Here is a 27857-nt window from a genome sequence, read left to right as displayed (position 1 = left end):
ACTTTTCATATTCCGTTTGTAGTGGAATCATATACAGCATAATCAGTTCCCATAAGATCATCGATGTTAGATAACATTGAGCCTGGTCATTACAAAATCGGTGACAATTTGGACTTCCAGGTCCTGCAGGTGCTCTCTACTTATCTCGGCATTGTTTCCAGTCGTCTTGGACTTCTCCTTGGAACTGGATTCAAGCAGTACCAATTCACCTAATACATGTAACCACCCTTGCAGGGGATATCCATGGTCTTTCGAGACTAAACAGAGAACGCCTCTGTTTACTCTTGAAAGACAATGGATTTATTTTTTTTGTAGTAGAATCGATGATATGGATTGATGATAACCCAATCATCCAATGTACCCCTACAGCAATCATGAAAAATAACATTTATTTCCTCACACAGACACAACTGCTGTGAAGTGGTTAGATCACACGATGACCAATCAGACACCTCTGGGCATATTAATTTCAACAAAAACTTTAAAGGACTACTTTCAGATCCTTTGGGATTTACACAGCAGTCACAGAGAGCATTTAGACACCAACGAAGAAAAAAGGCTTCTCTCCCCACCTACACCTGGTCATCTCAACCCCAAGCAAGGCTACTCTTTGCTGGAAGATATAGCTTGAAAACTGTTGCCAGTCGAACTTCATTACTTTATTACTTCCTTTACTGTGATACTATTTTAATTTTTGACAGCCTACACCTAATGGTGCACATCACTTAAATAAATATATTTTTTTACTTTTTTTTTACAAGGGAATCGCCACTTATCAAGGCTCAGAGGCCACTAGAGGATAAGGGTTAAAGAGTGTACAGCGGTAAAAAGGACAATATAGTAATTGTTAGAAGTGTAAATTTGGTAAAATTGGATTACTTAAGGGGAACGACTCATCAAGAACTTGTTCACATTGGACTTGAAGACGGCCATATTGTAGTCAGTTGGAAAGCAGGTAAATGGAAGAGAGTTCCACAGGTGTGCAGTTCTAAGAAAGAAGCTTTGTTCATGGAATTTATGTTTAGGTTTAGGCACAGATAAAAAGTGGGGGAAATTATTGATTGTGTTTACAGCCAGACGATTGTTTCTCATTCATGAATGTTTGGTGAGGGGGGGCATAGATTGGAGCTCAGACGAGCACTTGCCATGAAAATAGCAATAAAACAGAGACAGACTCGCAATGTCTCTTCTGTGACAAAGAGATTACAGGGAAAAAGAAAAGGGCATCTCCTACTAGGCTACGAAGTCTATTCTGAACTTTGTCAAGTCACAATAATGTCTTCCTAGCAACTCCTGCCCAGATGTGACAGCAACACTCCATCTTTGGACGTACTTAAGTAGAGAATTGCATCCGCAGTGAGATATCTACTGGATCGATAGAAGGATCCCACCATTTTTCCAGTAACCTTGACAACGGATTTGATGTACATGTTCCATTTTAGATCAGGAGTAAAGGTCAAGCCCAGAAGCTTGTCAAAACATGAAGCCTCCCCAAGATCAGAGCCATTCATTTCAATTGATGCCAGATGGGGATCAAGAACGTTGATGATGTAAAAATAGGAGCTTGGTTTTAGATACATTAAAAGCAACAAGCCACTTTTTCCCCACTGTACCACACGCTCAAGATCAGAGGAGAGACAATCAGAGAGAATTTTATCATTTACGGCCTTTGGTGTGCTGCCATAGATGGTAGTGTCATCAGCAAAAATGTCTACGAATGATCTATGGATGTGATTTGGAAGATCATTAATGTAGATCAGGAAGATATTTGGACTCAGGATGGCTCTCTAAGGAACTTCAGCATTAACACCATGAGCTTCTGATTTCTGTCCATCAACCACTACTCTCATGAACCTATCAGAGAGAAATGATTTAATAATTGAAAAGACATTTCCAGCTATACCATAGCTGGAGATCTTGTGAAGTAGACTTTTATACCATACCCTATCAAAAGCCTTTGATATGTCAGGAGCAATTGCCCGAGAAAGGAAGCCTCTGTCGAGAGTTTCGCTAATCCTATGAGAAATAACCATAAGCACATCCGCTGTAGATCTAGCAGAACGGAAACCATATTGCATGTCACTAAGAAGGATATTTTTGTTGAGGTGGTTGACTACTTCTCTATTTAACACAGATTCAAGTAACTTACGCATAATGCACAGGAGACTTATTGATCTGTACTGAGAGAGAGATGATCGATCACCTGAATTCTTAAATACAGGGCATACCAATGAGATTTTCCAGGGTGTTGGGAAGCAATTATCCTTAAGATAATGTTTAAACAGCTTTGTAAGTATGGGAGCTAGTTCTGGTTGAAGCTTTTTGAGCACTATAATTGGAATATCGTCAGGGCCAGTTGCTTATCAAAAGAATAGCTTTTGTTTTCCTTTCATTTAATGAACTTTTATCAAAAAAATATTATAGGAATTGGCAAAGATAAGCTTCCCTGCCCTCTGTGAGGAAATAATGCATGATTTCATTTCATGATTTCATGGCTGACAGGAAAGGGTGGGTTGTTATTGATGATGCTGCTGCTGCTGCTGATGATGATGATGATGGTGATGACTATCCTAGTCAGAACGTCCTCTGGTCTATCACTGAAAAATGTTGCTTTTTGATGTAGCTGCTGCTGTTGTCTCAATCAGTATTGTGGTGGTCATGGCTAGCAGGTGACAAGCTGTAGGCGATGATGCTGATGAATAGATCAGTTGATGAGTATTAACAAAGTTACACTGATGATTATGATGACAGGATTGAGCAGCAGTTAGCTTGTTAATAAAATATCTGTCTGTCGGTGTACACTTCCCTACCAAGTAGCAAAAGAGTAATTGTAGTTGCTATGATGATGATGATGATGATGATGATGATTGTTGGCCTGGTTGGAGAAAGCTGTAGAAGGAAGGGTTGGAACTTCTGCTGTTAACTATACTCGTTTTAGTGAAATGGCCGTTTCATCTAGGAGGTATTTAGGGGCAAAAAGCTGCTGCTGGATTACCTGGTGGCAACGGTGGGGTGAACTCCCAAGTACATGATGAGTGAATGTATGTTTTTTTTATATACATCTGTGTCTGCCGCTGCTGCTGACGATGATGATGATGCTAAAAACCCTTGAAGGAAATCTGATTGGTCGATGGAATGATGATATGTGTTGAAAGATTGAAACGGTGTTGATTTCTGCCACACATGCCGAGTTGTTCAAAGATCAAACGTCCGGTTTTGTTACTTTTTTATTTTACTGAATTGTAAACATTTCGTTTCTTTGGTGCTTAATCAATATTGAGAATGAGTTATCTCTACAAAACTATGCACGCAAATAACTCCTCACATAGGAATTACTAAAAAAAAAAAAAAATTAAAAAAAAAATTACTTATTTTGTAATGTTAATGTAAAAATTATTGTATTCTTTTTGTTGCTGCTGTGGTGTTTTTTTCGTTTTTGTAAATTAAAAAGTATGTTGTTAGTGCATATTCTTTTTCCTCTCCACAAGGGTTGCATTAGACATAGGGTCAATTTTTAATGTGCAGGAGGGCGGGGGGGTCCGAATTTAGGTGATAATGCCACAGGTAAAAATGGCATGAGTGGATAATTTTTTTTTTAATGGTAAATAAGAAAAATATAGATGAAAATACCACAATGAGCTTACCAAAATCTATCTATCTATATATCTATGAAAGCGAAACTGTCTGTCTGTGTACATTTCCCTACACAATAACTCTGTTAATTTCCAGTCTACAGACTCGAAATTTGATATACAGGATACTGAGATTTGGGAAAATCTTTGTAATCCGTTTTCGGCCAGAAATTTGGTTGTTAAGGGGTCAAAGTTCAACGATTCGACCTTTGAGAACTCTACCAAACTCCTCCAACAATTTTGGGTATCAACAATTGAAATTTTAGATATAGGTTCCTTGGACATGGATCTAACTTAATAACTTGAGTTGAGCCCAAAACAATAAATGTTAAGGGGGTCATAATAGGGATCAAAGTTTAAAAAATTTGACCTCTGCGGTCTCTATCAAATTACTCAGACAATTTCAGATCTAAACATTTGAAATTTTACATAAAGGGTATTCAGAGATATGGCAAGCTTTTTAATCGGTTCGGGTCGAAAATTTGAGCTACCAATATATATCGTTTTGAAGCTTGACCCTTCAGACGACAAATACCAAAAAATTGGCTAAAAACATTCATTTTTTCACCCTCAACTGGGGTCGCTTTTTTCGCCGATATTTTCGAAAGTCATCTCCTCTTTTCGATTGTCTAGCCTTAATTTAAACTTATGTCACTTCTGGTTTGGTGGTGGCAATAACAGCAAAGATGTCACTTTTTTTTTCCTATTCTTTTCCTCCTTCGCAGTACGGGTTCGAGCCTGCCTTCCTACTACTACTTTTTTTTTTTTTTTGTTCAACACACATTTCCAAACACCCGGGCAACGCCGGGCACCCATGCTAGTATATCTATAAAAGTGAAAATATCTGTCTGTCGGTGTACACTTCCCTACCAAATAACTCTGTCAATTTTTGGTCTACAGACTAGAAATTTGATATACAGGGTATTGAGATTTGGGGAAATCCTTTTAATTGGGTTTCGGCTGGAAATTTTGCTGTTAAGGAGTCAAGTTCGACGAGTTGACCTTAGAGAACTCTACCAAACTCCTCTGCAAATTTTGGGTGTAAACACTTGAAACTTTAGACATAGATTACTTGGACATTGATTTAGCTTTTTAATTTGATTTGAGCTTAAAACAATACATGCTAAGAGGTCATAATTCGGGCCAAAGTTAAAAAAAAAAATGGACTCTTCGGTCTCTACAAAATTACTCAGCCAATTTTGGGTCTAAAAATTTGAAATTTTACATAAAGTGTATTCAGACATAGGGCAAGATTTTTAATCCACTTTTAGCTGAAAAGTTGGCTGTCAAAGGGTCAAAATTCCAAAGAGTTGACCTTTGCGATCTCTAGCAAACTATTAAGCCAATTTTTGGTCTAAACATTTGAAATTTTATATGAAAGGTTTTCAGACATGCAGCAAGCTTTTTAATCAGTTTTGGGGCTAAAATTTGTCTGCCAAGAGGTCTGAGTTGAAAGAGTTGACCTTTACAGGCTCTACCAAATTCCTCTGCCAATTTTGGGTCTAAACACTTGAAATGTTAGACGTATGTTACTTGGACATGGGTCAAACATTTTAATTTGATTTGAGCCCCAAACAATAGATGTTAAGGGGTCAAAATTTGGGTCAAAGTTAAAAAAATTGACGTCTGCTGTCTCTACCAACTTTTCTCTATGGTAGTTAAGGAAGCCTATTATATAGAAAGGCATAACCGTACATATTCACACTTTTTAATATATACATATACACAAGAAGTTATGAAAAGTACAAAGCTGGGCTGAACTGCTTGTACATCTATAAAAGTGAAATTGTCTGCCTCTGTGTGTGTGTGAGTCTGTGTGTGTTTACATTTCCCTACCAAATAACTATGTCAATTTTCAGTCTACAGACTCGAGATTTGTGATAAGGAGTATTGAGATTTGGGAAAATCGTTTTAATTAGTTTTCGGATAGAAATTTGGCTGTCAAGGGGTCAAAGTTGAACGATTTGACTTTTGAAAACTCTACGAAACTTCTCCGCCAATTTCGGGTCTAAACACTTGAAATTTTAAATGTAGGTTACTTAGACATGGATCAAACTTAATAATTTGATTTGAGCCCAAAACAATAAATGTTAAGAGGTCAAAATTAAAGTCAAAGTTAAAAAAATTTTTACCTTTGCAGTCTCTACCAAATTACTCAGCCAATTTTTGGTCTAAACATTTGAAATTTTACATAAAGGGTATTCAGAGATAGGGCAAGCTTTTTACTCGGTTTGGGTCGAAAATTTAGTTGTCAAGGAGTAAAAGTTAAAAAGATTTTACCTTTGCAGTCTCTAGAAAACTACTCAGCCAATTTTTGGTCTAAACATTTGAAATTTTATATAACAGGTAGTCATACATGTGACAAGCATGTGAATCAGTTTTGGAGTGAAAATTTTGCTGTCAAAAAGTTAAAATTGAAAGAGTTAACCTTTGCAGTTTCTATCAAACTCTGCCAATTTTGGGTCTAAACACTTGAAATTTTAGATGTAGGTAACTTGACATGGGTCAAACTTTTATTTTGATTTGAGATCAAAACAATAAATGTTAAGTGATCAAAACTGGAGTCAAAGTTAAAAAGAAAATTACCTCTGTGGTCTCTACCAAATTACTCAGACAATTTTTGGTCTAAACCTTTTAAATTTTACATAAAGGGTATTCACACATAGGGCAAGTTATGAACAGTACAAAGGGCCTGAGCAAAGCCGGCTAAACTGCTAGTTATACATAAATGGAAAGCATTAAAAACTTGGGTTTGTTTTACAATCCACAGAGATTCGAAAAAGTAAAAAAAAAAAATCAAATATATAACAAATAAATATTACCAAAGGCAAGATAAGCTGGATAGGTCTTTAGTGTTTTTACTTAATGTAAAATGTTTATTCGGCTTGAAAAAAGTGATAATTGAGAAGTCAGCACCCCTGAGAAGGAGGCACTTTGATCTGCAAAAAAGTGCCTTGGCAGCTCTGTCGGCATTCCCTGGTAAGGGCGCCCCAGGCGATTAGCAATAAACCAACCCCTTCTCAAATAATAAACCAACCCCTTCTCAAAGCCTGGGAAGGTGGACATCCTAGAACTGCACAGAATCAGCATTAGATTGCAATCAATAGGGACTAGGTCATTGCAGGAATGTTTTAAGCTCTGTATTTTAGGGAGGAACTGTATGCTTTTTGGGGAAAGGGAGAGAGCAAAGCCTTCCTTAACCCTAATTCCCTGTGGATGCTTAATTCATCTTCCAATACAGGATAGATAATCTTTATGTTTGTCCCATTCTATATTCTTGCTTCGTCCCATTTTTCCTATTTATTAACTTGTGCCATTTTTACTTGTGTCATTTTTATCGTGCACCACTGCACCAGGGAAGACACTGTTGATTAGGACAAAAATAAAAATTGTCCTAGCTGAGAAGGATTTTTCAGGCATTTTGCAGTAAAGACAACAAAACGAAAAAGTTGTCAAAAACAAATATATAAGAAATAAATGTTACCAAAGGTAAGATAGATTACTCTTCTACCTACTTGGATAAGTTTTTGGTGTTTTAACTTATTTTAAAGCGTTTATTTACTTTGAAATAAAAGTAATGTCGAATTTTAAGTTAAAACAAGAAAAATGACTGATATTAGACGGTCATCTGGGGAAAATTGAACAAACTACGAGTAGGACTTTACATCGTGACATGATTGCTGACATTTATTGGGTGGATCTCTATCAGTATTTTGTTTATTTTTAGATTTTGGAGCGATTATCGAGATTCCCAAATTACCGTCTAGTATTTTTTTGTTGTCTTAACTGCAAAATGCTCGATTTTTCTCCTCATCTAAGGACAGAAGAATTTCTCCTCCTCTGACTGAGGACAAAACAGATACTACATTTTAATCGTATTACTAATGGTAATAAAATAGTACTCATTTAATGCTTTGAAGTTTAACAATAAAATCAGTGGTGACTGGTGATCACCTATACAAAAATACCGGGATAATGTCTTAAAAAATAGATGTAATGTCTTTAAGTTTATTTATCCGTTTCTCACTGTAGTAAGGTTAGATACGGCGTCAGTGTAGAGTGGGGAATCCAGCTATCTGCCATTTCCCTCAAAATAGGGGAGAGCTGCCAAATTTGCCGTGGTCGGATCCGTCGGCATTTTGATAAACGAAAGTCCTCCTTTAAAATGAGGAGTAATACATCTGAGTTTATTACTTCCTTAAGAACTTAGACACGCGGTCAGCAGGTCCAGTTTGAAAAGCCAACATACTAAAAGTGCACACCATTCTACAGAAAAAAAAAAAAAAAAAAAGAAATCCTAAGCAGGCCCGTCAGCATTTTCCGGCAAGGACTGCCTAAGGTGATTAGTAAGAAACTAATCCCTTCTTACAAAGAGAGAGAGAGAGAGAGAGAGAGAGAGAGAGAGAGAGAGAGAGAGAGAGAGGGCCTGGGAGGGTGGACCTGGACCTCCTACGACTGCACAGGACGCTACTTTATTTCTACTATAAGGCTGAAAAACCTGTGTCGCTTTAAAATATTATCTATTTTTAAAACATCCAAACAATGTTACGTCATGTGATTGTGGCTTAATTAGCGCAAAGAAAGTTTTCTTTTCTTTTTCTTTTTAAGTTACTTTTTTTGTTGTTGTTGTTTTGGGAAAGAAAAATTGTATTATCTGGCCTATTATTCTCTATTATTCTTTTTATATTCACGGTGTTCCGGTCGACGTAACCTCCGAATACTCAAAATAATACAAATTCTCAATTCTATTCTCAAAAATTCCCAAACAATGTATATTTTGGTTTTGTACTGTCTCCATGACAAATGTCACGCAAACAATATATATATATATATATATATATATATATATATATATATATATATATATATATATATATATATATATATAATTGTTTACTTTAATAATTATTAAATATATATATATATATGTATTTATATGTATAACTACTTCATTTACTCACATAAAATTAATATACGAAAGTATAAGTTTATGCGTAAACTTTAAGTATTTACTTAAAAAGTGCTCAATGCGTAGGTAGAGCTAGTTTGTAAGTTATAAAACATATATGGCGATTAAGCTACCCTGAATATTCCGCGTTTCATCCACTCTAGAAGCCTGAAGAGTCCTAGAGTGGATGAAACGCGGAATATTCAGTGTAGCTAATCGCCATATATATATATATATATATATATATATATATATATATATATATATATATATATATATATATATATATATATATATATATATGTATATATATATGTATATATATATGTATATATATATGTATGTATATATATGTATACATATATATGTATGTATATATATGTATATATATATATGTATGTATATATATGTATAGATATGTATATGTATATATATATGTATAGATATGTATGTATATACATATGTACATATATATATACATATATATATGTATATATATATGTATATATATATATATTTATATATATATATATATGTGTATAATATATACACTATATATATATATGTGTATAATATATACACTGTATATATATATATATATATATATATATATATATATATATATATATATATATATATATATTCACTGTAATGCAAGATTAATGATAACGAAATAATGAATGCTTGAATTAAAAATTGAAATAAAAAAGACAAAAATTCAAGTAAACAAAAAAGAATAACGAAACGACTTACTAAGCCGGTGTTATTTAAAATTGCACCTCCCCCCTCCTTGTGAGCTGCCCATTTACTCAATTTAATCGTTGCTCGTATCTCTTCCCGTGTCGTGAAGTACCCTGAGAATGTATTCTCATCTTTATTTATTTACAATGAATTCGGTTTAAACCAGGAGTAGAGATTTCTTTTTCTTTTTGTTTTGTTTTGTGATTGACGGTGTAAGAAGGGGGGGGGGAACACACACACGGGTTTTCTCCTTCTTTTCAGCGCACACACAACTCTAACGCTTATTCTGCGGATTGAGCGAGTGCGCGTGTGTCAAGGTCACACACAAACATGGCTGATAAGTGGCCCAACACGAAAGATGCCTTCGAACTTCGAGATGTCATCGGTAAGTCGGTCTTTTACATCCTACTAGGAATCCAATAAGGGCCTTTTAAACCGACATCCGACATTCATCTATCATTTGGAGACATTTCAGTCATTCCAACTGAATTTAGAACTCCATTAATTTTCCTTTCAATATCGACCACCTCCGCGAGTGTAATCTAATTCGTCCACAAACTGGGGGTCTTGGTTAATAGTTTCTTACTATTTGAAAATGACCCCCCACTTTATTTCATACACCTTTTTAGTTATTGACGAACTCGTTGACAAAAATAAAAATAAATATGTTACTTTTACAGAGTCCCAGCGGAAAATTCACGATTTTATTAGCTTATTTTGATATGCTTCATTGCTTCACTAGGAGCCATGAGAGTTTTATTTAATTCTGATCGACATTTTTAGTTAGGCGTCTTCTCACCTCGGCCTTTTTTTTTTTTTTTTTGACGGACTATATAAAAAAAATGAGTGCTCTTTTTTTTCTGTTAGGTTCCCCGCTACTTTTTGCCCGCCTTATAGACAAAAGTCTTCCTATAATGTTTAAAAGTAAAAAAAAAAAAAAAAAAAAATACAACATAATAGGCAAACTAGATTAATCACAATAAGTAATTTTCTTTTACTTTATGGTATGAGAAAAAAATAAATAAAACCGATCGCAAAATTAATCCTACTTTCCACTTGGCTTTTATTGTTATTAAATGTCGCTATTTGCTTTGACTCCTCATGAGAGCAAAGTTAGACACAAGTTTTTTTTATTTTTTTTATGTGAATGAGGAGTTTAGCTTCCCCTAAAAGGTGATGCTTTCAATAATTGGAGAGAAAAAATTACCTCCGTCTAAGAGTAGCTTAATTCTGTTCACATACGACAGAACTGATACTACACCTTGATCTTCGTCCGAAGGCTGTGTTATCGTTAAGAAATATTTACCGTTGATACTGTGTTTTTTTTTTAAATCAAATATCACCATTATTTATTGTGTTGTCGTTATATTAAATAGTAAACGTAACTTTGGATGCAGTAATTTATCTTCAAGTATGTTGTCACTTTATAAAATTTCTTAAGTATTTAATTGCAAGTTATTTATGTTGGTTAATTAAAAAAAGACAATTTTATTTATTATTATTTAGGTAATAATAAACCTGTACTTTTTGGTTTTACTTAGCTGAAAGCTTTACCAAAGTTTTAAAAAATTATTGGCAGAATGACATTTTATTTTTATTTATTTTCCCCCCTATGTTTCAAGTTTTTTTTTTTTTTTTTTTTTTACGGGGATTGCATTAAATACAGAATAATCTTCCATGTCTTCCCGTATTAACTCGATAAAATCCGGTGACAAGTTACAGCTGTAAGACGACACCAATCACACAAAATTAGACTCTGGTTCGTGAAACCGAAAACAAACACCACTGATTTAATCCATTTTTATTTACTTATATTATTGATAAAGGGTTTGTTTTACAATCCAGAGATTCAAAAAGTGGTCAAATATCAAATATACAACAAATAAAATGTTGTTACCGTAGCCAATAAAATTTATTTTGCAATCTACCTGCATTGCGTTTTTTAAATAATTTTAAATGTTTTTTATTTCGTCTGAAATATTAAGTTTTAATAAATTTAGGTGCTTGTGTAGATTAGTTATGTTTTAAGCCAACGCATTTCTTGTGAAAACATTACGTACTTAGGTGGCATGTCGAAATTAGTATAAATTCCAGAAATCACCGAAAATCGTCCGCTAGAAGATGTGATTGTGCTAGATATATTTTTAACAAACAAACCAAAAAAAAAAAAAAGTACCTAAAAAAAACTTTACGTGAAATGTAACAATCTACAAAAACAAATGTACGTAACTAAAGTGAAAATAAATAAATAACGCCAGAAAATAAGGTGCTTGCTTAGCTTGGCACTTAGGACAACAATTAAAACTTTACTAAATAAAGTCTTTAGTAAAGACTACAGAAAAGTCTGTATGATGTACGTAGAGAACTAAGATGCCATAATCAAAAAATAAAATAAAAAATACGTAAATAAATCAAGTAATTTATTTAAAACTAAGAAAATCCAAAGTTATGATTTTTTGCGATTGTACTACTAAACTGCATTGAACGTAAGCTTGAGTTTTCACCTCTGAACTTCAAATTGTGTTGTCTCTTTTTTTTTTTATTTCATTGGATGTAATCATGGCGGACGAAAACACTTCTACTCGCTTAATTGTAAAATTTGATTTTTTTTAATAAAAAAACAAAACAAAAAACTACTTGATCAAATTACGTGATTTTTGGAATATTTCATCTTTGTTCCCTGCCTGGTAAGGTACATCATAGTCTTTTCTGTATTTTCTTTACTTTTAATTGCCGCCATAAGTGCCAATTTGAATAAACACCGAAAATAATTACAAAATAAAAAGCAACAATTAAAAAGGCGGACCGGACCTGTACGAGAGTACCCACCCCTAAAAATGCGTGTTTTTCACCTTTTGTAATTTTTTTTTTTTTCGACGATTATCATAGATTACAGACTTAAGTATCATATTAATAGAAAAAAAAAATTAATGACTTTTAAGAAAGGGGATTAACTTTCTCGTTATAACGTTCTAATCACGTGACACGTCAGTAAAGAAATGGACAGTAAGTCAGGTAGCAATGAAGTAGAACGTTATAACGAGAAAGTGAACACCCTTCTTAAAAGTCATTAAATTTATTTAAAAATAATTTTTTTTTCTGTTAATATGATACTTAAGTCTGTAATCTATGATAATCGTCGGAAAAAAGTTTTTAAAATGTTATAAAACACGTATTTTTAGGGGGGTGGGCACACTCGTACAGGTCCGCCATTAAAAATACTAATAAAGTAAAGCGTAACATTATATATATAGTCTATTACTAAAAAAATCAGTAAATGTCTTTGAGTTTCCATTTCAGAAACACTGATTTTGTATAATCGCTATTGAATAGCGGCTATTCACCTTCAGCTGTGGTCCTAACTCATTACTCGATTTTATCTATTCAATATGGACACCAGGGGAAATGATGTAGATAAATAACATTTAACTTAAGGAAAAATATAAATAAAAAAAAATATGAAATAGCGAAAAAAATATTTATGTTAAGCAAATTCTCTTGAGAAACTCAAAATTATAAGGCTTCCTCAAAAAATAAAACTCATATTTACTTTTAAGCTTTTAGATTTCCTTCGATCCCGCATTTTGCTAATTCCTACCCTCTGATGAGAAGGAAAGTATTTCTTCGAAACTCCGCGAATTAAGGATTATCCATTTATTTAGTGTTTCCTTTTTAAAATTAAATATGTTTTTAACTCTTTTTCAAAGTGTTTTTTAACATGTTTTATTAACTACTTGTTCTTATTATAAGCTCTATATCCTATTTGATTTTATCGAGCATCTGATTAAGATTACTTAATAAATATTCTTTAATATTTATAATTTACTTTAGTTTTGCCATCTTGGATCATTTTGGTAAACATAACTGGAATTCTTATATATATATATATATATATATATATATATATATATATATATATATATATATATATATATATATGAGGGATTTTAAATGTTAATTTATTTTAAAAGGAATGTCATCCTTACAATTGTCACAAAATTGAATTTTGTCGCCATTTCTTTACGATAAAATTTCAATATGAAATTGTTTATTATTTTTCTGTGCTATTCTTTTTTATTCAATTTTATTATGTTGCGTTTAAATTATAAATTGTTCTTTAAAATCTTGTTTGAAAAATCCTCTACAACAGATTTTGAAATAAAATTTATAATTTAATCAAATTGAATCAATCTAAAATGTTAGAATAGTTTTTCATTCGTCTGTTTTGTGAAAGAAGCGATATATATATATATATATATATATATATATATATATATATATATATATATATATATATATATATATATATATATTGCCTGGAATCCGTTTTAGTAATTTTTATAAAATCTCTCTCGTCTCCATTGACTTAGGTTCATATTTAATGCCAGAATTATTCTCATAGCACTCTAGAAAATAAAACCTGATTAAAAAAAAAAAAAAAAAAACGTTGGAGACGGATGTGATTCTATAAAATTAAAAAGGTTCTAAATAAAAATGTATCATTCAATATTTAAATGAAATAAATCATACATTTTAATATTAGGAGGGACGTAGTTTTATAAATTGTTTTTGGGAAGGACCAATTATATTATTCACTCTTATCAAACACAAATCACACATATTCCAGAATTATAGAAGCAGCCAAACTTATGAAAAAGATTTTCGAAAGCTACCTGGAAAATACACCCGGTGAACCAAGTGCAAGAGCGATTGCACTTAAAGGGATGGCTAGAATCTTAAAAAAAAAAAAAAAAAAAAAAAAAAAATCTCCCGGTTAGAATGTATGAAATAGTGGGTGAATATCTGGCATCCTATAGGATCCACCATCCACAGCTAGAACAGAAAATTTAAAAAATAAAAAATATACTCGTTTATTATTTTAAAGAATTTTATATTTGCGGTACTATTTGGCGTTGGTCGGGGTCATAAAATCAAACATCGAAAAGTTAATAAAATTATGTAGCATCATCCCCTCTTTCTCTGATAAAATAGAAAAAAGGAAGCCAGCAGAAATGTAATCTAATTTTAGTGTTTTTGAAACGATTAGGAAAACAAGTACCACCACACACACCCACACCACACCTCCCCGTGCACTAATTTAAGACACTGAATATGAATATTTTTTTGCCATAACTGGATAAAGTTCAGTGGTTCCACTGGTTCGAATCCGATTATGTGTATCTAAATCTTGTGTAGTTTCTGACTTTTAGTCGGACACGCATGCAGACAGTAAATTTAGAACTTTGAAGTCGATTTCACTAAATGTCGGACATGTTGTGAATTTGTTTTTCACTGGTGAAAAAAAAAAGATTTTAATGTCATTTGTTTTGACTTCATTTTGATTGATGGAAATGACGTGTACAAGCAATCGCATTTCCTTTTTTGTTTTGTTACGAATAAAAGTCAATTTCTTTTACGTCGTACCAAAATATTTTAAAATCCGATGAGATTCGATGATGATGATGGCATTTAGTGAATATAAACGTATCCGAAAATCTAATCAATCTGTTTGCATCGATAACGTTAACTATTTATCTTTATTTTTTACCAATAAAATCTTTGATTACATAATTTATTTACATTTTTCATTTGCCCCCCCCCCTAAAAAAAAACAAACAAAAAAAACACTTGTACAGATCAATCCCCAAGACTACTGCTTTATTGCCGCGGTAAAACCCGGTAACGAGTTACGACCACGGTCGAAAGACGACCATACAGAATGAAATTCGGGTTCCCGAGACAAAAGTGATATATTTTTGAAAGTAAACGTGTCAAACTGGAAAGTTTAAAAAAGATAACATAAATCTGTATAGAAAGCAAATAAATAAAAAAAGAAAATTGCTTTCTCAATTTCCCTTAATTGAAATGGATTTGTCTGGCATTTTTTTTTTACTCGCTAATTCTTTTGACTGAACAGATATTTATTTTTCTCTCTCTTTCTCACATATATATATATATATATATATATATATATATATATATATATATGAGAGAGATATATATGTAGCCGAAACAATGATGTAACTTAACAGAAAGATACGGTAATAAAAAATAAAACATATATATATATATATATATATATATATATATATATATATATATATATATATATATATTATATAAACCTTATTTATTCAAAGGAATACTTTTATTGACAGACAATTGTTTCTGCCCGCATCAAGAACATATATTTATTTTGTAATATATAAAATATCACATTCATGAACAGTGTATATCTCACAGGCTGAAAATTTAAAATGCATATTCTATCACTGATGAAGTCTTTTAATGAATACTTGTGAAATTTTGTATATCATAAAAATATATGTTCTTAATATGGGCAGAAACAGTTGTCTATGGATTATTTAGACTACCAGACTGAATGTTATTTCGCAACGTTTCTACCAATGTAATCTTACGTCTTAAGGTGCATCTTGTCGAACTTTATAAAAGTGTTCTAATTGAAATTCTGTACAGATTCTTGATTTAGACAAGGCTCACTTGCATATAGTCTGTTAAACATTCTGAAAATAACTTCCAAAATAAGAACTGTAGTTTAAATAATACAAAAGTCTAAAAAATAATTTAGATGTTTTCTTTCTCTATTTTTCTTCATTGTAAAATCTAATTGAGTCGTACTAATGTATTCAGACTAGGATTACAGTATATCTGTTCAATCTTGGGATTATCCTCCCAAGCATTACCACCTCCTCCTTTGCACACATCGCTTTCTCCTTTTGGCACTCCATAAATAGTTGAGTACACCAAAGGCTTTCTCATTTGTTAGGAAGTGTTAATGGAATTATACAGCTATTTTTGTCTCAATATAAAGTTCTCCTTTTACACAGTTGGGGTTTCCTCACATTATAAACTTTGTCTAATTTTGCCCTTGAGGGGAGGAAGTAAATAGGGACCCAATAATGGTTGTTTAAGTTCAGTTTGTTTTGTTAAATTCTAGCAGAACTACCTGGTGTTGCCAAGAGGATAACAAAAAATAAAACTACTTGTTGAAAAGAAAATATGCAATATAAAGTATTTGAATCCAACATTTTATTTTTGTTGAGCCAATATAGGCATGTATCTTTTGCAAAAATAAGTGAACAATGATTTCAAATTTATATTGGTAGTTCAATTAGCCACTGACTTATGACTAAAGTTCAGAAATGAGAAAAGTTGCCATTTTGTGTGCTATTTGTCCAGATGTCAATTTTCATAATGTATAACAAAAAACTCATACTTCAAACAAGTGAAATAAATCCTTACAAATGTCTATTTGATAAATTAATATTAATGGCATCAGTTATTGGTAGATCAAAACCGCCAAAAGTGCAAAAATGACAAAGACGGACAAGTTGACTGTTCATATAAGTTTCAGTTAAACAGCGAGTGCATTGAATCTTGTTATTCATAGCATGTGAGAGATCAGGTTGTATTGTTCTTTTAATAGTAAATCAATAAATAGTTCAGATTTTAGCTGAGAAAAATTAGAAGGAAACAATTTAATGATAGGACAAAAAAGGATAAAGAAGAATAAGTATATGATATTTGAAAGTATATGATATTTGAAAGTATATGATATTTGAAAGCATATGATATTTGAAAGTATATGATATTTGAAAGTATATGATATTTGAAAGTATATGATATTTGAAAGTATATGATATTTGAAAGCATATGATATTTGAAAGTATATGATATTTGAAAGTATATGATATTTGAAAGTATATGATATTTGAAAGTATATGATATTTGAAAGTATATGATATTTGAAAGTATATGATATTTGAAAGTATATGATATTTGAAAGTATATGATATTTGAAAGTATATGATATTTGAAAGTATATGATATTTGAAAGTATATGATATTTGAAAGTATATGATATTTGAAAATATATGATATTTGAAAGCATATGATATTTGAAAGCATATGATATTTGAAAGCATATGATATTTGAAAGTATATGATATTTGAAAGCATATGATATTTGAAAGCATATGATATTTGAAAGTATATGATATTTGAAAGTATATGATATTTGAAAGTATATGATATTTGAAAGTATATGATATTTGAAAGTATATGATATTTAAATTGCTATAAAAAAATGTATCCATTATTAGTTAAAACTTGAAACTTGGGTAATTTTTTAATGAAAAATTCAAACAAATATTTGTCTTTGTTGCAACAGGATTCTACAATAATTGATTGAGTATAGAACCTATTAATAATTGTATTATTTTCAATGAAAAACATATAAAAAACAAAAGGGGATCTGAATTGTTCTTTAGTCTTGATGGATAATCATCTAAAGACGGTGTCTTGATAACAATATTGGTTCCCATCACGTCACTAGATTGGCGTTAGAAAGAGCATCAATCTATCCTATAAAAATTTTGCCTCGATATCGCCATGTCTTCAAAAGTAAATTTGTTGAATTTCAGCTTGTGCAGTTTAAATGTTAATAGCTTGCAAAGAAGGTCATTAAGTTTCTTGAGAGAGACACGATGTTGAGATTATGAAGCAGTTTCTGTAGTTTTTATTCTGGGGGCTGACTTTCAATTTAGTATTTTTGATATGTTCCTTGAATGAGAGGATGCGATTTGAGGCAGACAGGGTTGTTGTGGTTTTGTAGTTGTATTTCAGCCTGCATGATGTTAAGAAGTTTGTTGGTTTCTTGATTTTTGAGATGGGACGAGCAGATTGAAGTCTTCACAAGGTTTGCACGTAGGTGGTTGCTCTTGTACTAGAAGAATAGCCAATCTTGGGCAGAGTTGAAGTTTGCTTCTACTGTTTTAATTCAATATTGGGATGCTACAGCTTATCGACAAAGATGAGCTACATGCTACAGCTTATCGACAAAGATGAACTGTTTAGTGTTCTAGGCATTGATATAGATGCTATATAGTAGTGGAACTGGCACACTACCTTGAGTTAAACTGGAGAAGGCTAAGGAAAACATGGAATGAAGTGATAAAAAAGGATTTAAGAGAAAAAGGAACACATAAAGACCTGGTCAGAGATAGGCTAGTTTAATAGTCAATTTCTAAAAACTGTCTAACACGTGCTATCATATATTGGATTTCATTGATGCTAAAGAATTTTACTATAAGATTTGATAAACAAATAGGAATATCAATACCCATAAAGCTTTAAAACATGTTTTCTAGTTTGTCAGTATTTGAATTATTTTGTTTCTCATACTTATTTACTCTTTTTGTATACTAAGCATTCCGCGCGCATGTGTGAGTATATATTAGTGGCCTGGCAAGGCCACAGGGGAGACAACAAAGCAAAAAAAAAAACTCTAAACAAAATTCATCCCAAAGCAACAAAACTGAAACTGGTTTGCCAGGACACTATATATATACAAATGTAGGCAAATTTGGGCATATTATATTGGTTTGAAAATATAGGCTCTTTTTTACCAATTGTCATAAAATTTTAACCATAGTATTATAATCTTCAAAAATCTTGCAAATTTTCATGTAGTTTCATTCTAAAGAACCAAAAATATGAGCATTCCAATATTCAATTTGGCAATGAGTGTGTATATGCATGTGTATGTGTATATATATATATATATCACCTTTTTTTGGCAATTTTATAAATTCTAAATCTCAGTGTCTATTGATCAGAATTTAATAAATAGAGGCTTGTTGGAAAGCTAATGACCTGAATTGTGTAGTGGGCTATGTGACATTTGCCCTTAAGGTCACACATTAAGGAGATCATCCATCATCCAGAGCACTTTTTTACAGCCATAACATTGTAATTTTCAAAATTGTGTTTCATTATGTCTGCTGATCTTGCAAACATGTCGCCTAATTGAACTCGTGCTTCAGTCCTTAATCAACAGCGTAACTACATTTGATTAAGGGAAGAGTCTCATACATGTTTGGTCTATGTATGTGATATGTGACCATTGAGAGTTGAGGACATGGAGAGACATGATGTGAGAATGATACAATTGATGTTTAATGTGAATCTTAAAGACAAGCTTAGTTCTAATGAGCTCAGAAGAAGATTGAAACTGAATAGTATAGAGCAATGTATGCAGGAAAAGAGACTTCATTTTGCAAATGCCTTGGTTAACAAACTGAACTATTTAAATGAGCATGCAGCTCATCATCCAGAGGGAGAATTAATTTGTGATGTAATCCTCTTTATTGGATGGCATACATGTATCAGTGAACAGTTGAAGATCTGGGCAACAACTATCAAGAGAGATTTGACTGCGCTCTTGGGTCCATAGGTGGTCAGACTTTTATAGTCGAATCACAATTGATTGGTATTCCGTGTAACCTTACTTAGGACCCCATGGTTTGGGATGTTATGCAGGTCAGAAAAGTAGCCAGTTCAATCTGATCAGAGTGAATACTGTTACAACAATAAGAAGTCACTTGTAAGTTCAAGCAAAACTGGAACAGTCAATTTTTTATACCTGATCCTGTTAAGATCAGAGTTTTAAAGCAAGTTGCAGTGTATGTGTGCTTGAGCCACAAATAAAACGTTATTCCTGCTATTTGTGTCTATTACCAGTAAATGAGGCTGCTTTCTTCAGTCAATTTCTCCTCTCACTATTTTGACAAAACTCCAATAGACCATTGGCATATTTGTGGCTCCTATTTGCGGTCCTACTGAAGTCCGACTGCAAGTGGTTCTCTCATCAAGTTTTTTTCTACTACATTAACTATGAATAGGTTTAGAAGAATTTTGGGTAATGCTCTAGACTGAATAATCTCTCGGCTAAAATCTGTAAATTCATGCTAATTTTACCTTTTTCTTGCATAGAAAAGTAATATTTTTATTCTTAGTGAAAAGAAACAAATAGCTAATTTTTGTATTTATGATTTTCAGTTCTTCTTATGGAGTATTTGACATCACTTTTAAACAATAAGAACATTTTTAAATTCTCTACTTTAAATAATGATAGCATATTTTTTTCTATTCAAGGCAGTTTTAATGAAATTATTTCCTGAAGCTGTTATTGTTCAGCCAATGTCTGAAATTTCTTTGTAATAACTTCTATCTGATCCGTTTTATAATATATTAGGGTTTTTTTTTTTTTGTTTTTTTAATTGTTTTATTTATAGTTTATTTTACATCTGGTGAGCAAAAGATCAAAGCTGCAATGTATAGTTTTAAATTATCAAATGGGTTAGTAGGTTAACTACATCTGGTTGACTTTTGTCAATTTAGTCAATAATGATCTACATTTTACCATTTTTCTTTAGGTGTTGTGCCCATTAGATTATCTTGATTTTTGTACTTGAGACTGGGGAAAAACAGCGAAGCTGCAATGCATCGCATGAGATTATCAATTGGTTAATTGAGGGTTGCCAAATTATGCATTTTCACTTGGTTGACCTTTTTCTCAATCTATATACGACTAAGCGTCTATCACCATACACATAGAAAGAAATATATATTACTTGAAACTGGAGATACCACATAACAGAACTAGGGTTTGAGGGTGTGAATAAGATAAATAATAAAAAGAGATGGGAAAGGTCAGGTAAAAAAACAAACAAAAAGAATATATATTTAATTTACTGTAAAGTGGAGGAGGTTACAAAATGAGTTTTATTTGTTCAAAAATTGTCAAAACTCACTGAAAAGTGACCATTAAAGCATCATTTCTCTAACATATCATTTTTGGGGTATTTTTTTTTAATCAGAAACAAAATAAAACGGCTTTTGTGACAATTTCCAATCAGGACAATTGTAATAAAATTGAGCCAAATGTTAAAAATAAAACTATCCTGGGAATTATACATGATAGAAACATTCTTCTGATGTGCCATTTTCTTCTTGTGAAAGATTTGTGATAATACTTTTTATAACCAAAGATATAAGTGTTTGAAAAAGAGTTTATGCTTGAAACAATGCAACATGATTAACACATAAAACTTTCTACACACAATTTTTTAATTTTAAGTGAATTGAATGATATATAGTTGAATCTTGCTTGCTTCTAGATTTCTCTCCGATCACTAGTCTGATGCATGGAGCTGAAATATCACAATTTCTTTTTGAATATCACTCCTTCCTCAAACGTTTCTATTTATCTCAAGCTATTGTAGTAGTTACATAATTACAATCTATTTCTTTTGCGCTTGCATACTCTCATTTGTGTAGCGATTAATAGTGGTTAGGTAAGAATTAGTGTTGAGAGGATTAATCGGAATGGGGAATCCGAAAGATCAGAACTTTTGGAGTATCGGAATCAGGAAAATTTAAGTCTCGTTTTTAATCCCAAAAATGATTCTTTTCAATTTCTTTGCTTGACACTAAACAATAAAACAAACATATATTTATTTATTAGGAGATTGTTCATTTACAATATTTAACTTCAGATGAGGAATCTTATTCCCAGAAGTATCATTTACTCTTAAGTCTAATTTACTTATTATTATTGAACTATGGAAAGCAAAGTAAATATTCTAGAGTTCACTTGCCTATTCCTATATCAAATTTATCTTCACATCTACTTGTTAAACATCTATATGGGGACTCTACTAATGTATATAGTAATAAAAATTAAGCAGAAAAATTAATTTTCAATGGTAAGGCAAACTGATCTGGATAATTAAAACTATACCTAGTTAAGAGATGCAAACAATAGAATAAGTTAAGATAAAGAGTAAAGTAACATAGGAACTTTATTACATTATCAAGTCAATAAGGGTTACAGGAATAAGAGAGAAACCGCTTTAGGCCATGGCATTTTGAAACTAAATGTGTCTCGTTAAAAAGTAGAAAAAAATAGCATTATACAAATTTAAAGTAAAAAAATAACATTGACTTTGAAAATATTCAGATTAGAAATGGAAAACATTTTTGAAATTAGAATTGGAAAAAAAATTATAGGGAGACTAGATGATGGTGGTGCACTAGGTGTGTCAGAAACTTTGTGAAAAATATTGAATAATTCGACCCCCCTGTCTTTCCAAGCTTATAACTACTCGAAAAATGTAATTCAAACCCTAATTATTTTTTTTCAATTAAAGGAGCAAGGATCAAGGTTTCATTTAAAAAAAAAAGAAAAAAAAAAAGAAAGGGTTTTAAACTTCGGACTTTACAGGTAAATTCCTAAAAAACACTACTTTTTTTTGTTTTAAATTTGAATATATTATTTATTGATCTCTTCAATTTGTGATATATAAAACTTTGGTGAGTAAATTAATTATTTACTTTTTTATAGACATTTTAAAATGGGGGGGGGCGTGAATTTAAAAAAAAAAAACGTTTGTCTAAAATATTATATTCGGTTTATTGGAAAGAGCATAAAATTTCACATTGGCCCTGAAAATATCGTAAAAATAGAATCAATAGAAAAATTTTGATAGATTTTTAAAGTTTAAAAATTGAAAAATACTGAGCTCGTAAAATTCAATTAATTTCATTACTGTTTTTTAAAAAATAAAAAAATAATATTTCTATTACTTTTTATACAACTTTAATAGTTTATTTTGGAAGTATAATCCATAAAGAAAATAAACAACCCACTTTCAAAAGAGAAATTATGAGTTTTTTATATTTTATTCGCAGTTTCGGGTTAGGGGTGTCAAAAATTCCTACAAAGATTCTGATACACCTAGTGGTGCATTTGAATATTTTGAAGCCAGTTTACTCAGCAGTGTTATGGTCTATGTCTTCTTCCACCACTGAAATGGATCATCACCTCTTGTGAGTAGTGCGGAAGCTACATAATGATAAAGTTCTTTTGTGCACTTATGGATTAGGGATTTACTCCTTTTGTGATTCTTGTATTTCTGTTATAGTGGCAGTCTCCAGGTTTAACTCGGCTTTTACCTGCACTAAGTTTTGATTTGTTACTGTAGGCTTTTGTGAAGCTAATTCATCAAACAGGTTTGGGAGAGATACAGTTTTACTTTCACTTTGATCTTCTTGACCGTCAACAGTGTATCCTGCTGATTCTGCTTCATTATCATCAGTGAAAGTAGATGTGGAATCCAATTCTTAATGGTGTTTTCCATGTCATTCTTTTGAAATTTTAAATTTGAATCTAGGAAAGTACCTATTTACTATGCCTCCCCACGGGACAGAGTTAGACACCAGGGTCGTTTTTTAACGTGGAGAAAAGGTACAAAAATAAAAATTGTCTCAGTCGTGAAGGATTTCTCCTCCATTGAAAGAGAAGAAGAAATAGAAGTGCAGCATCTGAAGAACAGCATCTTGACCAAAAGTGAATCTAGGAAAGTAGATATACATGTTTTTATCATTTAGATAAGATGGAAATCTTGTTTCTATTGATTCATTGAATTGTTCAACCATGGTAAAGATTCTACTAGAATCAGAAATATCAGAAGTAAATTGGACAGCTTTTGAAAGAAATAATCTCAAAGCTAAAATTGTAGGTATTATCATCGATATGATTGAAGTTCTGTGACTTGCTTCTTTGGTGATTTCTTTAAATGGACTCAGTAACTGGATAATTTTTTGAACAAATCCCCGTTGGTAAGTTGTTCAGGTAAATTTTATTATCGACAGCATACATTACAAGAGCTTTTCGTTGTTCTAAATTTCTTTTTAGCATATAATATGCTGAATTCCACCGTGTGGTCACATCTTAAATGAGTTTGTTTTTCCAAATTAAACTGATCCTGTATTTCAGTTAATTTGTTAATTGCTAATGGAGAATGATTAAAGTGAGAGACTATATTTCTGTTAATTGTAATGATTGTCTTAACAACCTGTTAAGAAAATAATGAGTCATTTATTGAGAGTTGCAATGTATGTATAAAGTATGATGATAATTCTAAACGACATTCACCGACACCAGCAACCATATTTGTTCCTTAATTCCGCAAGATTAAGAAAACTTTGTGGAAGATTTTATACTTATCCAAAATATTGTGCAATTCTTCATTTATTCTTGCGCCTGCATGTGCACCAGGGAATTGAACAACTGCTGGGGGTTCGTGGTTACTACCACTTGTTCCTGGAATGTTTGTCTCTGAATATTCATTGTGCTTCCTTTTCTTATCTGCAACGTTTGCTCCTTCTGGATGAACATTTCTAAGATAGTTTAACATTGTTGTAAAAGTTTTTGCTGATTTGCTATATATTGCTATTGTGGTTTGACATAACTTGCAGACAGCTGTATTATTATTATTATTCATATTATTCTTGGGATTGATATCAAAATACTTCCAGCAGAAACTGGCTGCCATAATGGTTGAAGGTTGTTAATATTTAGTTAATTTTTTACGTAATTAAATTACTTATGTTTGATATTCAATTAGTTATTTATCTCAATAAAACATGCAGTATCTAAACCAGGAAAATAAAAAATATATATGTAATGGTAGCACGTGTCTAAAATGAAGAACAAAAGTATAACTGATAAAGAATATATTATTTTCAGTTCACAATTTACTGTACAATTCCTCAACATGAAACCTGAAAGATGGAGTAATAATAATAATAGGTACTGACAACTTATAATTTAAAACTATCGCGCATTTGTGCGATTCAACTAATAAAAAACTGCAGGATAGTGTCAGCGACAGATGTTGCCTTGCTGCCAGTGATCATATTACTCAGAAGTGTTAGCAGCATATGATGAACAATGCTCCCGAGGGAAGCTTGGGCTTTGTCACAGACAATGGGTGGATGACATTAGAGAAGTTTTTGTCAGTAATTGAGCATTTTGTAAAACATGTGCAGCCTTCTGAGAAAAACCTTGTCATCTTGGTGCTGGATTATCATGAAAGTCACCAGTCATTGCAAGCATTGACATACTCAAAAGAAAACCATGTGCATATCTTCACCTTCGCCCCCTCATACCAGCAACAAAATGCAGCTACTGGATTGCACTGTCTTCTCCAATAACAGGGCCACTTCATGGATGGTAAGCAACCCTGGAAAGACCATCACCATCTACAACATTACTGAGCTGGTCAACTATGCTTGGACTCTAGAGACAACCCCAGCAAACATCACCGCCAGTTTCAAAGCATCTGGCCCGTGGACAGGCACATCTTTCCTGACTATTTCTTTTCCCCATCTGATGTCATCAATCACCCTGTTCCTGCAGAAACTCTCTTTTTCTCCTCCCAACAAGGTGTCTCAACTTCCCCTAACCATCCCCCACCCACAGCAGATCAAGCACCTCATTCTTCACAACTTTCCACATCTGGAGTCAGCACCACTTTGTCAGGAGTAGCAGTAACATCTATCCGGACTACACCAACTGGAAAAACCTTTGACCCTGTCAAAGAAGTAATGCCACTCTCTTTTGTTCCCCAGCTCAGTTTAGAGGATTTCCCAAATCTCCACCAATGACAAACAGCAAAAGAGTTCAGAAGACAAACAAGTGCATGATTGCCACTTTGCCAGACTACATTGAGGGAATGACTGAAAAGTTTTGGTCAAAAGTGACAAAAAGCCAAAGCAAAAAATGAAAAGTGACACCAACTAGCCAAGCTGTCCCCATCAGGGAGGATGACAATGATGATATGGACTTTGATTGATAACAAGTCCAATGACTACGAAAGTGAAAATAACGAAAATGAAGATCGAGAACTGATTTTGGGCAGCGTAGACAGTGTGACATCTGGAGATTTCATGCTGTATTAGTATGAAGGCAAAAAGTCAGCAGCTTTGTATGTTAGTGAAGTCATTAAGAACATGAACACAGAGTAGAGATTGATTTTCTAAGAGCGGAAATGTCTGTGGAAAGTTTATCAAACCTCATGTTGAAGACAGTGATAGTGCTACTTAGAATCATGAAAGCCAAGCTGACTTTAACTAAACTCTCTGGAACAGCAGAACGCACCAAGAACACTTTCTTCTTTCAAGAGTCGTTGGAAATTTGTTAATTAAAACACATCTGGGACACAGATTTCTTACGTGTGTGTGTTTGTATTTCATCATTCATGTGTATTATTGATCATATGAACGCTGAGCCCAGGGCATATTTCAGAATATTATCAGATATTATTACGATGCAGAAATGACTAGTAAATAGGCTCATTTTGTTGTATTTTGTTATTGAGAGCTAGAAAAGGCTCATTTCTTTTAATGTGATCAACTCTCCCTATCTGTGGCCAAATCTCTCCATTGAAATGGCCAAGTCAACCCATACCCTGGCTAACTTTCCTCATGGTATGTCTGGAATTTTGTTCTCAACTTTTTTTTTTTTTTTTACATATGTACATAAATAAAACTTGTTCTATATCATGAAAAAATTTTTAGTTTGATACAGCCAATCACCTCAACACTAGTGAAAGAAATATAAAAAAGGTAAATTTTCTGGTCAACACTTCCCATCCTGCAGCAAACTTTTTGGAAACCCATTTTTAAAAACGTGGAGGAGAGGGTTTTTTTAAAAATTTTTTTAACTAGTCTGTACTTTCACCTAACAATTTAATAAACAAAAGAAATACAAGAGTCTGAATGTCGAAGGACGACAAATTTTCAGTCTGGATGAGATGGGCGTCACTGCTGTGCAGAACTTGTCCAAAGTTCTTCATAATGGATAAAGTAGGTTGGTCAAATGACCAGTAAAGAAGGGGGGAGCTTGTTACTGTCTGCCGCTGCTGTCCAAATGTCTGTAGTCCATGAAATGCTGCTAATTTCATCAAAAGATGATTTAATTTTTATTTTTACTTTTGTAAATATATTGGGAGTTTTTTTTTTTTTTTAGTGAAGTACTTTTTTGATGTAATACTGTAATCCAAACAAATTTTTCCAGTAAACCTGATGAATCCAATGTCAGATGTTACAGAATATGGTTGAATATCAACAGCAATCATTTCTTCTATCAGATAATGAATCTATTGTGACCTGTGGTCATTAATATCTCAAATTTTCTTTTTGGCCAATATTAATTCTATAGTAGTTTGGAGGTTCATATTTACTACTCCTTGTTCCTGGAATGTCCGTCACTGGATATTCATTGTGCTTCCATTTCTTATCTGCAATTTTTGCTTCTTTTGAATGAACCTTTCTAAGATAGGTTAACATATTAGTTGTCGTAACAGTTTTTGCTGATTTGCCACCCTTTGATGTAATGGTTTGGCATAACTTGTAGGCAGCTGTATTCTATTCTTGGGATTGATATCAAAATACTTCCAGCAGAAACTGGTTGTCGTAATGGTTGTAGGTTGTTGTCAATATTTAGTTAATTTTTTTATGTATTTAAATTACTTCTGTTTGATATTTAATTAGTAATTTATTTCAATAAGATATACATTATCTAAACCAGAAAAATAGAAACATATATCACTTATGGCAACAAAATCTGCTGATAAAGCAGCATTAGAAAACCCATTAATCGGTAATTGGCCAATTTGCTAACGGTACATCCCTAGTTTCAACACTGCCAGTATTACATTTCCAAATAGTTGTTAAAACACTTTAGAAATTCCAAAAGGTGTTCATAAATATTTGTAACGCGAAGATATGCACCTCTTTCTGCAAACATGGGTTTTCCTGCATTAAAGGTTGGCCTTGTGCCTAACTTTGCCCTCTTGGCAAGTAACTATACATTTATTTGCATTAAT

General features: G+C 32.3%; 1 protein-coding gene across 3 annotated transcripts in view; it reads left to right on the top strand.

Moving 5' to 3' along the window:
* Positions 1-9372: 9372 nt before the first annotated feature.
* LOC145291287 (serine/threonine-protein kinase OSR1-like) overlaps positions 9373-27857 on the top strand; it is a 195728-nt gene continuing 177243 nt past the window's right edge. For 2 of the 3 annotated variants that reach the window (XM_080136938.1, XM_080136941.1), the window contains exon 1: positions 9373-9706. In XM_080136938.1, the coding sequence (XP_079993064.1) occupies positions 9652-9706 (55 nt within the window). In that variant the 5' untranslated portion in view covers positions 9373-9651. The remainder of the gene's footprint in view (positions 9707-27857) is intronic. The other variant, XM_080136940.1, reaches the window with a different exon arrangement.

The sequence above is a fragment of the Euprymna scolopes genome, chromosome 12, assembly GCF_053919585.1.
Source record: "Euprymna scolopes isolate OS-2025 chromosome 12, ASM5391958v1, whole genome shotgun sequence".
Lineage (NCBI taxonomy): Eukaryota > Metazoa > Mollusca > Cephalopoda > Sepiida > Sepiolidae > Euprymna > Euprymna scolopes.
The sequence above is the reverse complement of the archived record's forward strand: the minus strand, read 5'-3'. Positions and strand labels throughout refer to the sequence as shown.